General features: G+C 34.3%; 1 protein-coding gene across 3 annotated transcripts; it reads right to left on the reverse strand.

The window, feature by feature from the left end:
• Positions 1-1,304: 1,304 nt before the first annotated feature.
• On the reverse strand, positions 1,305-10,332 carry LOC18424739 (Major facilitator superfamily protein). Of its 3 annotated transcripts, none has more exons than XM_006829313.4 (4): positions 9,818-10,332; positions 9,215-9,432; positions 7,358-7,914; positions 1,305-2,331 (listed from the first exon to the last, which is right to left on the reverse strand). In XM_006829313.4, the coding sequence occupies exons 1-4, from the start codon at positions 9,921-9,923 to the stop codon at positions 1,419-1,421; spliced, it is 1,794 nt and encodes a 597-aa protein (XP_006829376.1). In that variant the 5' UTR covers positions 9,924-10,332; the 3' UTR covers positions 1,305-1,418. The 3 variants fall into 3 exon arrangements, with proteins under 3 accessions (XP_006829376.1, XP_088731187.1, XP_088731188.1); XM_088875061.1 differs by having other exon boundaries at positions 7,294-7,914; positions 9,818-10,281; XM_088875062.1 differs by lacking the exons at positions 7,358-7,914; positions 9,215-9,432; positions 9,818-10,332 and adding an exon at positions 7,294-7,316.
• Between the last annotated feature and the right edge of the window lie 2,233 nt (positions 10,333-12,565).

A 12,565-nucleotide genomic window follows, 5' to 3' on the forward strand; every position in this document is an offset into this window, starting at 1 on the left:
GTTATATGAATAATAACTTAAATTATGAAATATATCTAAAGAAAATAGAAAGTCGCTCAAACTCCCTTCATTGAGCGAAGGAGGAGATGCACAGTCTACGCTCCTGTAGGAGCACAATATATGCATTGTAATGATAAAATGATCACGCACCGGTCGCAGCAGTGCGCACTGCAATAATTATAGAAAGAGTGGCTGAGAATAGCTCTCATGTTTTACCTGACAGTACCTAATTTTTCACATTGAAATCTTAAATGTATCTTGAATGGAAAATAAGACTGAGATTGTATTTATCTTTAATAAAATAAATTCCTAGCCAATAGGGTTGGCTTGGGATGTGTCAGAAAATTCATGAAATCTTTTTTCAAATTTTAAATCTAACCAATGATACACTTATTGGGACCTACTTTTACTAAAAAGGGGCAGTTGGCAACGGATGCATCCATAGTTGTAGAGGTAAGGTGCGTCTTTAAATTTTATCATGCTATTTAATTTTAATGTAAAATGTTCTTAGGATTATCTCAAAATCTATTTTTATGTCAATTATAAAACTTTAAACTTAAAAAATGGTTGACATCAGGTACATCTATAAACATATGGAAATCTTGAAAATGGACGGTGTAGAAAATATGCTATAAAATGCGGTATTTTTTAGAGTTAAAATCCTTTTATTTTTCATGTTCATACATCTCGATGTCGAGATGATCAATCAAAGGGTTTTTCAACATTAAAACTATCTTTTCCGATGGATTTTTGAAGTGCATCTGTAGCCCTAGATGATAAGGTTGCACCCTTATATAAACTTTTTCCTTAAATGGTCCGTCTCTTTGTATATTTTTCATAAGTAATAATATCATAAATGCACCATTGCATAGAAGAGGTTCTCTATATGCACAATCCACCGTATGGTACCTTAGATGGACGAGGGAGATGAACCAATTTTCAAGAAGTAAAGATTTTCATCTCCGCCACGCACATTTCATGATGTGTGTGCCCTTTGACCATACTTGACCATTAACAAACCAGCGCATATACTGTGCTCCCTAGGGCAAAACGTTTACTTTGGAATTTTTTATTTGAAATTTCAGGATCTATTTAATTATAACTTGATGGTTATTTTCAAATAAAAAAAAAGATCTTGAGCTCTTGAACATCTAGATCATTGCCTCAAAAAATTCAATAGTTCCACTGCAATCTTGGGATGCCATTAAAAACTCTCTCTCGTCCCACTACAATCATGGGATCTCTTCCCACTACAATCATGGGATGCCATTAGAAACATATAAAGAGAGACTTTTGACCTATCATAGAGAAAAGGGCTAGAATTTTGCATTGCTTTGGAAATAAACCCCAACGTTATAAATGGATATACACAAAGTTGGTGAAATGCCAAACACTAATATCCTCTCTTTCTCTCGCTCTCATACTTGCAACCCTGAGGATGATGTGGTCACAAACATCCCCTCCATCTTAGTCACACTGTTCCCCTCCATTTGGATACAAGGGTCCTTGCCTTCAGCCATGCTGCCCACCTCCATCTTATACCTGTACTTTCTTGCCACCCACACAAATATCCCCAAATTTAATGCTGATAACACTGTGAGAAAGGCATAATAATAGTCCAAGTGTGAATCATTCAAATTGTTCCCAATCCAACTCTTTTTCCCCCCCCTGCTACTCACTTTATCCACCAAAGTTACCAAGAGGCTATTCAAAAAATTCCCAATCCCTATTCCACTAGTGAAGAAGGTTGTCCCCAAGCTTTGCATTTCCTCTGGTGATTGATCATAGAAGAACTCAAGCAACCCAACTGCATTGAACACATCAGCAATCCCCAACAAAATGTATTGTGGGAGAAGCCAAAATATGGTCATGGGGACTATGTCTTTAGCCCCACTAGTCCCTTCTTTCTTGATAACATCCAACCTCCTCACCTCAATGAAATAAGCCACAATGGTGACTATGATTTGGAAGACTATCCCAATCCCTAGTCTCTGTAGGAGAGTGATGCCTCGGGGGTTTCCGGTCTTGCGACGAAGGTAGGGAACGAGGTAGCGGTCGTAGATAGGGAGGGCGATGAGCATGGAGAGGGTCACGAATCCACTTAGTGAAGCTGCCGGGATTTGAAAGTTACCGGACCCCAGACTACGGTCCATAGTGGTGCCTTGCTTTACAAAGAGAGTGTTTATTTGAGCCCAGATGGTACTAGGGACCATGGTCCCCAGCCATACAAGCACCATCCCCACCACTAGCTTAGTTTCCTCAACATGGGTCACAGTACAGACCTTTGAGTTATCAGTGATGCCTTCTGCTATAGCTGCCTTGTCCAAGAACCTGAAATGAAGCATGAGGGAGTAGTAAAGTTAAGGTGTGTGAAAACTTCAGGATTTCCCTAATGGAGGGCGAAAATAGTTTAGTGCAAAAAGCATAAAGTGTTTTAAACTAGAAAGATTTTAAAAGGCAAAAAGAAAAAAAAAAAAAAAAAATTCCCTATTGGAGGAAGAAAATAGTTTAGTGCAAAAAGCATAAAGTGTTTTAAACTAGAAAAAATTACAAAGAAAAAAAGAAAAAATAATAAAAGATTTCCCTACTGGAGGAAGAAAATAGCTTAGAGCAAAAAACATAAAGTGTTTTAAACTAGAAAAAATTGAAAAGGAAAGAAAAAAAAAGACCTTTTAAGCACATTTCAACATGACCAAATCACTACTTTTGACATGAACTGGAATCAATTTTAATTTTTAAGGAAAAAAAAAATCAACAGGCTGTTCTGGCTACAGTAAGATAATTGATGAGATGTGAGATAGATCTTCATTTAGGTATTCTTTTTGTGCACTCGTGATGGGAGACCACTATAGAGGCAGATGTGACAGTGAATAAGGGTCAACTTCGCAAATGACTGCACTTGTACAGTAATTTTGTCAATTAATAAAAATGAAAATTAACGAATAAAAAAGAGGGATTGTTTGGTATCCAGGGGACTTACCCCTAACCGAGGCCAGTTACTTTGTGAAGTCCAACAATTGACGAAAATGCCCTAAAATTAAAAAAAATAAATAAACAAAAAAAGTACTAAAACTGAATTCGAACCTACAAAACTTTAAAAATTTTAAACAAGGTTAAGAGAAGTAGAAAAAGTGGATTAACAAAACCTATTTTACAGTTTGGGATATTTTAAAAAATCTATAAACGAAAATACAAAAATATGATTATGGCAAAGAAACCTCACTAATCTTTGGCATATATATGTAGATCGTGTAAGAAAAAACATATAACTTGATCTTTTACAATTCTTTTTCATTTTTTTTTCAAATTTGTCTAAACACCTCTAGTTGTACATGACTAGAGGGTACTTGACCTAGCCCAACGGTTAAGCTGAGAAAGCGGATTCGGCCGAGTGATATACTAGCACGACTATTTATCCTTTAGAACAAAGAGGTCACAATCACTTATAGTCATGAATCTATCTGTCAAAAATTCAAAAATTTCCCTTTTGAACTTTTAAACTTTTGGCCTGCTTAATGATATACCCCAACCGCCTAATTACACATCAAATAGTCAAATCAACTTGAAGCCTCAAAACTTGTTTTCTAAAACAAACAAAAAGAGAAAGCCAGCCTTCTTCATGCATGTCCAAAAGTACAATACATTCCTAGGAAACTATGCATTTGGAGTTTTTTTTGGCACATTTTACTAATTAAAACAGCCAATAGTTTTTCAATTGTAGGATAATCCCTCTTCTAGAAAAGGATGGCCTAATCTAGTTAGAAGTAGCTAAAACAAATCCAACTTAGGAAAATAAATATGTACAAGAACCCTAAATACTAAGTATCACACATTAAAGTTGTGACCCTTAAATTATTTTACTTGTCTTTGTACGAAAATATTTGGGATGATATATAGTCATATTTCAAGAATCAAGATACAAATGTATTCGCCAAGTGTAATGAACTTGGAGGACTATCCCACTAAAAATATAATCTTAACTTGTGAAACTCTTTTATTACTTATTCGGGAACAATATCGAAATAATTGGTGAAAACCAATGACATTTATGAGAGAGATGACGATGGAAACCTGGTACCATTGTTCAAAAACTTGAACCGGCCAAGGGCTATAGCTCCGAGAAAGCGATAAACCAGTCGGTTCTACCGTCCTAACTAGGTAGGTCCTAGCCAATTAAAAAAGTATTTAAAATAAAAAATACAAAAAAATTTAAAACAATATGAAAAATATATTTAAACCAAAATTAAACAAAACACATCCAAATGAAGTCGAAAAGTAGTAACAAAAATAGATTTTAAAAAACAGATTTGTGCCTAGGGTATTCTAAAATATTTTCAATAAAACTGGAAAAAAAAAAAACAAGTATTCACGGCCAAAACACCTTCCAATCCTTTGCAAAATGATAAAAAAACATTCAAAAACACATTACCAACAATTTTTTTTTTAAATATTTTTTATACTTTTTGAATTCTTTTTAAAATATTTGACTACACAACCAAAACCTATCAAAACCGGATTGGCTTGTGCCGGTTCCGTTTTGACCGGCCGGTGGCCGATTCCAAGTTGGACCGGCCGAGTTGGTTATGTTTAGTGCATCACACTTAAAAGCAATGGTTTAAAAAATAGATCGGTGACCCGGATCGGGCTTCCAAAAAATCGATCCGGATCGACGAATCGACGATCCGGATCGGGAATCGGGTGAATTGGTCAGAATAAAGCTTAAAAAAAATCCGAAAAAATTATTAAAATTCATTATAAATATTGCTTTTTAGGAATTCAATAAAAAATGAGGGTACTCCATTAAGAATTTTCATGTTTTTGAATGAATATGCGAATATTGATATGTTCTTTCCCTACATGAACCGCCATTCAGCATTTAATTTAACGCATTTCGTGCTCATCCCTACACTGTTGCTGTTGGGACTCGATATGTGAATAATATGGCTGGGATAGGGTGGCCTCAGAATCATCATCTCTTTCATTTTCTCTTTGAATAATATGGATTAAAAAAAAAATATAACAAACTTTCAAAAAAATCGATCATGGATTAAAAAAAAATCACAAATTTTCAAAAAATTCTATCATGGATTACAAAAAAAAATTCGATCATGGATTAAAAAAAAAAAATCACAAATTTTCTAAAAATTCTATCATGGATTACAAAAAAAAATTCGATCATGGATTAAAAAAAAAAAATCACAAATTTTCAAAAAATTCAATCATGGATTACAAAAAATTCGATCATGGATTACATAAAATTCGATCATGGATTACATAAAATTCGATCATGGATTACATAAAATTCGATCATGGATTATAAAAAAAAATAAACAAAAAAAAACAAAAAATTCAATCGTGGATTACAAAAAAAGGAAAAAACAGTTCGATCATGGATTACAAAAAATTCAATCATGGATTACAAAAAACTCTATCATGGGTTACAAAAAAAGCAAAAAACAAAAAATTCAATCATGGATTACAAAACAAAAAACAAACATTTCGATCATGGATTACAAAAAAAAAACAAACATTTCGATCATGTATTACAAAACATTCGATCATGGATTACAAAAAATTCTATCATGGGTTACAAAAAAAAAAAAAAAACAAAAAAATCGATCATGGATTACAAGAAAAGAAAACAAACATTTCGATCATGGATTAAAAAAAATTCTATTATGGGTTACAAAAAAACAAAAAATTCAATCATGGATTACAAAAAAACAAAAAAAATTCGATCATGGATTACAAAAAAATCGATCAATTATTACAAAAAAATCTATCATGGATTACAAAAAAAAAAAAAAAAAAAAAAAAAAAAAAAAAAAAAAAAAAAAAAAAAAAAAAAAAAAAAAAAAAAAAAAAATCCTTACGAGACTCGCTGATTCACTGTTCGGACTCGTCGATTCCATACAGTAAATCGACGAGTCACTGTACAGAATCGTCCGATTCTCTCTAAAACCGGACGATTTTCGATTTTTAACCGATACGATCCACTCTTACGATTTTCGAGTCGAACCGGGCGACTCGGCGTTTTTTAAAACACTGCTTAAAAGAGAATGCAAGCGTCATCTCATACAGCATGTAAAAGAGCTGCGTATGTGTAGTGCATCACACCTATACTGCTGTAGCTGTAGTCAATGGATGAAGGGGAAGTGTGAAAAGTCAAACTTTTTGGACACCAGGAACAGGAGTATACACGTTGTCCTCTTTGAACAACTATAGTCATAATGTCATGATGATCTTGATGAGATGTTTAACAGTATTTTATTTTTAATTAGCTTTACAAATCATTTGTAAATGAAATTTGGGGCATGATGCTTTCCTTTCAAAGGAGTGAACCTAAAAAAGTAATAAATATGTTGACAAAATGAAATGACCACAGTGCCTATACAACTTGCAAGGTATTTTAGTTCTTTTATTTTATTTAAATTATGTTATTTTTATTTTTCAAAGATGCACCACTATGGGAAGTGACGCACCTCAAATCTCATATCAAGATAATTGTAAAAAGGTAAAAACAAAATAATGTGGAATTATGATCGAAGTCATCCCCGCCGTCCATACAATCCAACGGCTTAGAGTTGGGGCATATAAATTTGGGTGTGGTTTGTATAGAGCCTAGGCTCTAAACAATCAAATTAGAGTCTACCTTCAACTAATGTCGAGAAATGTGGTTTTAATACTGAAAATCTTTGTGATAGGCTTAAAATATTTTTTCATCTTTTATTTATAAAGTTTAAAGCTTCAAAAATAGTGTAGATCGATAGATCTATGAAACCTTGAATATCTTGAAAATTGACAGTCCAAAACTGTGTTACAAAATACACTATTTCCAAAACTTAAAATCTATTTTTTTCTCATGTCCATGCATCTTGATGTCGAGATGATCAATTTGAAGATATTTGGGCATCAAAACAACCTCTTCTTTAAATTTTTGAGGTGAGTTCTAATTTGATTGTTTAGAACCTCGGCTTTATATCAACTTTTCCCTATAAATTTTCCAAAACCTGATGGCATAAATAACCGTTCTCAAATGCCAAAGTACCTTATTAACTTGAACCCTAAGTATATACATGCACATGTAAATACTTTGTGTCTCATAGAGAGATGTAAGCCTTTAAGAAGCTCATGTCTTGGGCACACAAATAATTGTGCTAGTTAGTGCTTTCGAGAGAGAAAGAGGTGGGAAGGGAGAGTTTGCCAGACTGTTTGGTTTCAGGACCACCATGAATATGTGTGCATTTATGTATATGAGAGAGAGAGAGAGAGAGAGAGAGAGAGAGAGAAAACCTGAAACGGTCAGTGTAGCAAAGCTAGAGAGAGAGAGAGAGAGAGAGAGAGAGAGAGAGAGAACCTGAAACGGTCAGTGTAGCAAAGCTGCCTTCGCCCAGCAATCATGTAATCTTGTGGCTCGAGCTCATGAAGCTTGTTCACCTCTTGGGGCAATTCCAACCGTCGATTTGCAATGGCCCTAGCGATAACCCTAAAAATATTTCTTGTTGGATTATTGGTTTTCCTAGGTTTGTGCCTATAATTTGGTGTACCTACATAGAATAGGAACAAGGAGCACAACAAGCCAATTGTGGGGATCCCATACCCTAGTGCCCAACCTAAGTTATCTTGGATATAAACTAACCCTAAGTTTGCAAATAATGCGCCTGTAAATGCACTAAACATCCACCAATTGAAGAATGAGACCTTGAGCTTCTTTTCATGAGGGTCAAAATCATCAAATTGGTCAGCCCCAAAAGTTGAGATATTGGGCTTAGTGCCCCCCGCCCCAATGGCTATAATGTAAAGGGCAGAGTAGAAGAAGGAGACTTGTAGGGGTGAGGCTTTGTTGCATACTCCTTGGACACATGATGGCTTTAGGGATCTTAGAGAGACAGCCAGAGTCAAGAACACCATTCCCTAAAAATTAACAATCACCACAGTTATTAGGGCAATTGTGCAAAAATGGCATAATTAAGCATTAAAAAGCAAGAAACGGGGGGGGGGAAATGATACAAATAATTTAGACACATGGGGCACATTTTTCAGAAGTGATTGCATCCACTTGTATCTTGAAATGTGGTCCAACCTCTCGGTTCATTTTCTAGGGCATGGGGCCTAGCTTTAAACGACGACCAAAGGGGTCCACGACTTTGTTCAGTGTTCAGGGCATGGTACAAGCAAAACTGATGTCTAGAATTATGTTCATTTAGTACCTACTAAATAGGAAGGAAAACATTTATATAAGGTTGTAATTTTAAAATGTATAATTAAAAGTGCACCTCAAAAACTTATCATAAAAAGTTGTTTCGATGTTGAAAAACCCTCTAATTGATCATCGAGACATTGAAATGTATGAATATAAAAAGAAAAAAAGATTTCGAGTATACGAAATAGTATATCTTGTAATATATTATCTAGACCATCCATTTTCATGTGTTTATAGATCTAATTCATGTGAATTTTTTTTTGGTGTAAAATTTTTATAATTAGAGATAAAAATAGTTTATCATGTCATCCTAAGTATTGTTTATATCAAAATTGCATTTATGATAAAATTTAGAGGTGCACCTTAATTGGATTGTTTAAGGTTAAACCTTATGCAAACCACACCCAAATAGGAAAAGTAAAATACAAAACAAAGTTTAATAACTTAAAAAAAGTATCGTAGTATGGTTGAAAACTAGGAAAGTATATGTACTTTTTAATTAACATGTCTCCATTACCCCTCATCTTTGGAATAATAAAAATGAATATTACATTCCCAACTTTTAATATTGTGGTGTCCTCTCACCCAAATATTAGACTTGCAAAATGGCATTAATTATTATAGAATTTTTTATTTTATTTTATTTTATTGTACCATCAACCACCATAATTTCCCAAATTTCATGGTCAGTTACTTTATGAGGGTAGTTTTGTAATTTAAGAGAAAAAAGCCCCTTTTTGAAGTTAACCAAAGTAGTAAATAAATACATACAAATCAACACAAGCTGAACATGAATAAACAAACACAAAGAGATCAACCCAAATTTGACCAAATAAATAAAGATATGGAAAACAATCTAAGCTCAACTACTAAATAAACTCTCAAAAGACCAACAGCTAAATAAACACTCAAAAGACTGGCACACCAAAAAATTGTTGAAAAAATACACACAGAGAACATGTACTTAAATCTCCCACTTTATGCCTTAAGAAAAAAACGCAAAAGAATTACCATGACGTAAATTAGAGAGGAAATTGTGAAGGTCCAATAACGACCCAAAAAAGAGTCGGCGATGTAAGCTCCAAGAATCGGTGTCATCCACACCGAACCGGACCAGTTGTTAACGTTTCGAACCGAAGTTATGGTGTTCTCGTGAAGTTGGGTTGTCAAATAAACCACCAAATTGGAAGCAATTCCATAAAAGGCCATCCTCTCAAATGATTCGTAACCTACCAAAAAAAAAAAATTATACAGTAAATTGCAAAAGGAATATTGGAAATGAGGAGAATCACAAAATAAGACTAGAATATAGGGAAATTTTTAATTTAACAACGTTGTGAACGGTATTCTAAAACTTCAGCCGTAAAATCGGCTGGGTTACAGAGTCTAAGCAAGAACCAGCCGTATTCAGCCACTGTAATACTTGTACAAATATGTCCGAACAGACCCGGACGAGTGTGTACATACGACTCAGAATAGGGACCTCAGTGAGTCCGACCTTGGTTTTTGAAGACCCAATTTGCAAAATAACGATGGTTTTATTATGAGCTCATTGAGTTCAATAGACCTAATTCAAGAAAAAATTTATGGGTGGTTTTTTTAGCCATGCCAGACCTACTAGAAAAGCGCAGGCTCGCCATCTTCCGGTCTTCGACGCGACGACTGGACGGCCTCGGAGGTCGACTGTGCCATCTTGTGTGTATCCTTTGGTAGTTTCCATCTTTCTCTCTCTAAGTTGAAAGTGCAGCTGTGTCACGCTTCTCTCTTCTGGTCTATAAGGTTAAGGTGGAAGAAAGGCTTCTTATGAATATTCTCTCTCTCTCTAGAAGGTGGAAGAAGAGGTCTCTCGCTCTAAGTTGGAAGAAGAGGCGAGTTGGGGCAGCAAAGAGAGTGAGAGTAGTGAAGTATATAGAGCGGCACGAAACCAGGGGTAGGAATCAAGTAGTGGAACGATTGGCAGGTGTGGCCCACACGTACCGGCCTCACTATTCGCTCTCTCTCCCTAACTTTAGTTATCTTTCTCTACCTAACTTGAGTTCTCTCTCTCTAACTTTTGAGGGCGTCTCCTCTGTTTTGGGGACGGCCTGCACTTGCCCTTTCGGCTTGGCTTACCCTTGCGCCACTCCATTCCTTGCCAAATATGTCTTTATCATCATTGTTTTTTCAAGGGTTAACCTTATTATCCATTTGAAAGTGAGTGATATTTGTTTAACTACATCGATTAGAGTATCACTAATTGTTGGACAATAAGCATTTTATTGTAAAACTGTGTAAAAGACATCGAGTAAATTGAGAACTGAAATAAATTTATGAAATGGTTTCCCGCTCTTGCAGAAGTATATTATCTATTTGCTCCCTCAAGCAAAACCCAACTAATCTAGGACCTCAAAATTTGAGATTGTAACTTTTTGGACCAACCTCTAAAAAAAAAAATAAAGGGAAAAAAAAGAAAATTCAAGCACATGTTTGTGAGCTTGAACTTGAAAGTATAGCATTCTAAAATTAAACTTAAAAAGCTAAATTTTTGAACAGTTAAACTTTTTTTTTGGGTAAGTCAGTAGGGAGAGTGCCCTTACTATTGGTAGGAAATGAGCCTAGGATGTAGCCTTGCGAAATCCTCAATAGAGAGAGTGCCCCTACTGTTGGCAGGAATTGAGTCTAGGATGTGGCCTTGCAAAATCCTCATTCGCTAACCAATATTTGGGCATCCAAGGCTTAAGTGATAAAAAACTCAAACCCAAAGTACTTTTTTATTTAATTGCTATAGTTTGATTATTAAATGAATACCACAATTTCAAATCCAATTTCTTTTTTACAATCCAAATCCAAAAACTCTTCGCTTTTTCCACCCAAGGGAATCAAACAATGTGTTCCCGCAGGAGCATAACACACGCCCTGGATAAATTATATGTAAAAGAAGAACTTAGTCTTTAACTCTTTGTTAAGGAGAAATTGCTGGAAAAAATGAAACGGGCAGCCGGTCCAATATAACTTATGTAAGAATGGATATACTCGAAAGAAACCAATCAATACCTATGAATTTGTCCCATCCTTTATAAGTTACAATAAACGAAGAAATATATGAAGTATCTCTCTCTCACACACATCTATATATATATATATATATATATATATATATATATATATATATATATATATATATATATATATATATATATATATATATATATATATATATATATATATATATATATATATATATATATATATATATGGTGGTTGCGTAATAAAAATGCCAGTTATTGATCATTTGCACGGCTTGGTCAATACAAGTAATTTTAGTTGAAGTGTCAATCCTTTCATAGGTTCGTAATCCGCTCAAACATGGAAAGTGAGGGCCATCAAAGATGAAAGAAGACAATAGTTTGTCATCTTTTTAATCAAATGAAGCACCTAACATTGTGGAACTTAGTAAAATTAAGAGAGAGAAACATTAAATAGGGGACCTGACCTTTAGTCCAAGAGGAAAACCATGTCACAGTGAATTATCAGATAGATGCATTAAAAGGGTATGGGCCCCTAGTCCCAAAAGAAAACTGTAGGAGTAACATACAAAAGGTGTAGTTTGTATAAGACCAAGGCCCTAAACAATTGAAGTAGTACGCACCTTCAAATATTGCCGAAATATGTTGTTTCAGTATCATAAATATTTATGATGGCCTTAAAATTTATTTTCATCTCTAATTATAGAATTTAAAATTTAAAAATAATATGGATCGATCACACCTATGAACACTTGAAAATTTTAAAAATTGATGGCCTATGAATTATCAGATAGATGCATTAAAAGGGTATGGGGCCCTAGTCCCAAAAAAAAACTGTAGGAGTAACATACAAAGGGTGCAGTTTGTATAAGACCAAGGCCCTAAACAATTGAAGTAGTATGCACCTTCAAATATTGCCGAAATATGTTGTTTCAGTATCATAAATATTTATGATGGCCTTAAAATTTATTTTCATCTCTAATTATAGAATTTAAAATTTAAAAATAGTGTGGATCGAGCATACCTATGAACACTTGAAAATTTTAAAATTGATGACCTCGATAATATATTGCAATATACACTATTTTCAAGATATTTTTCTCATGTCCATACATATTAAGGTCAAGATGATCGAATTTTAGAGTTTCTTGGCATAGAAACAGCCTTTTCTAATAAATTTTTGATGTGCGCTTTAGTTTGGTTGGTTAGTGCCTTGCTCTTATATAAACATTTTCCATATGGGAAATGACCTTGTGAGACCTTTCCACACCCATATGTGTAGGACTCCAAATGATCACCATTAAATTTGGTACAGATCTCTAGAAAAGTCAAATCTTGCACGCATGTGATAACTTTT

This window comes from Amborella trichopoda, chromosome 8, assembly GCF_054954075.1.
Source record: "Amborella trichopoda isolate Santa Cruz 75 chromosome 8, AtrichopodaSantaCruz75HAP2 v2.0, whole genome shotgun sequence".
NCBI classification, from domain to species: Eukaryota; Viridiplantae; Streptophyta; class Magnoliopsida; order Amborellales; family Amborellaceae; genus Amborella; species Amborella trichopoda.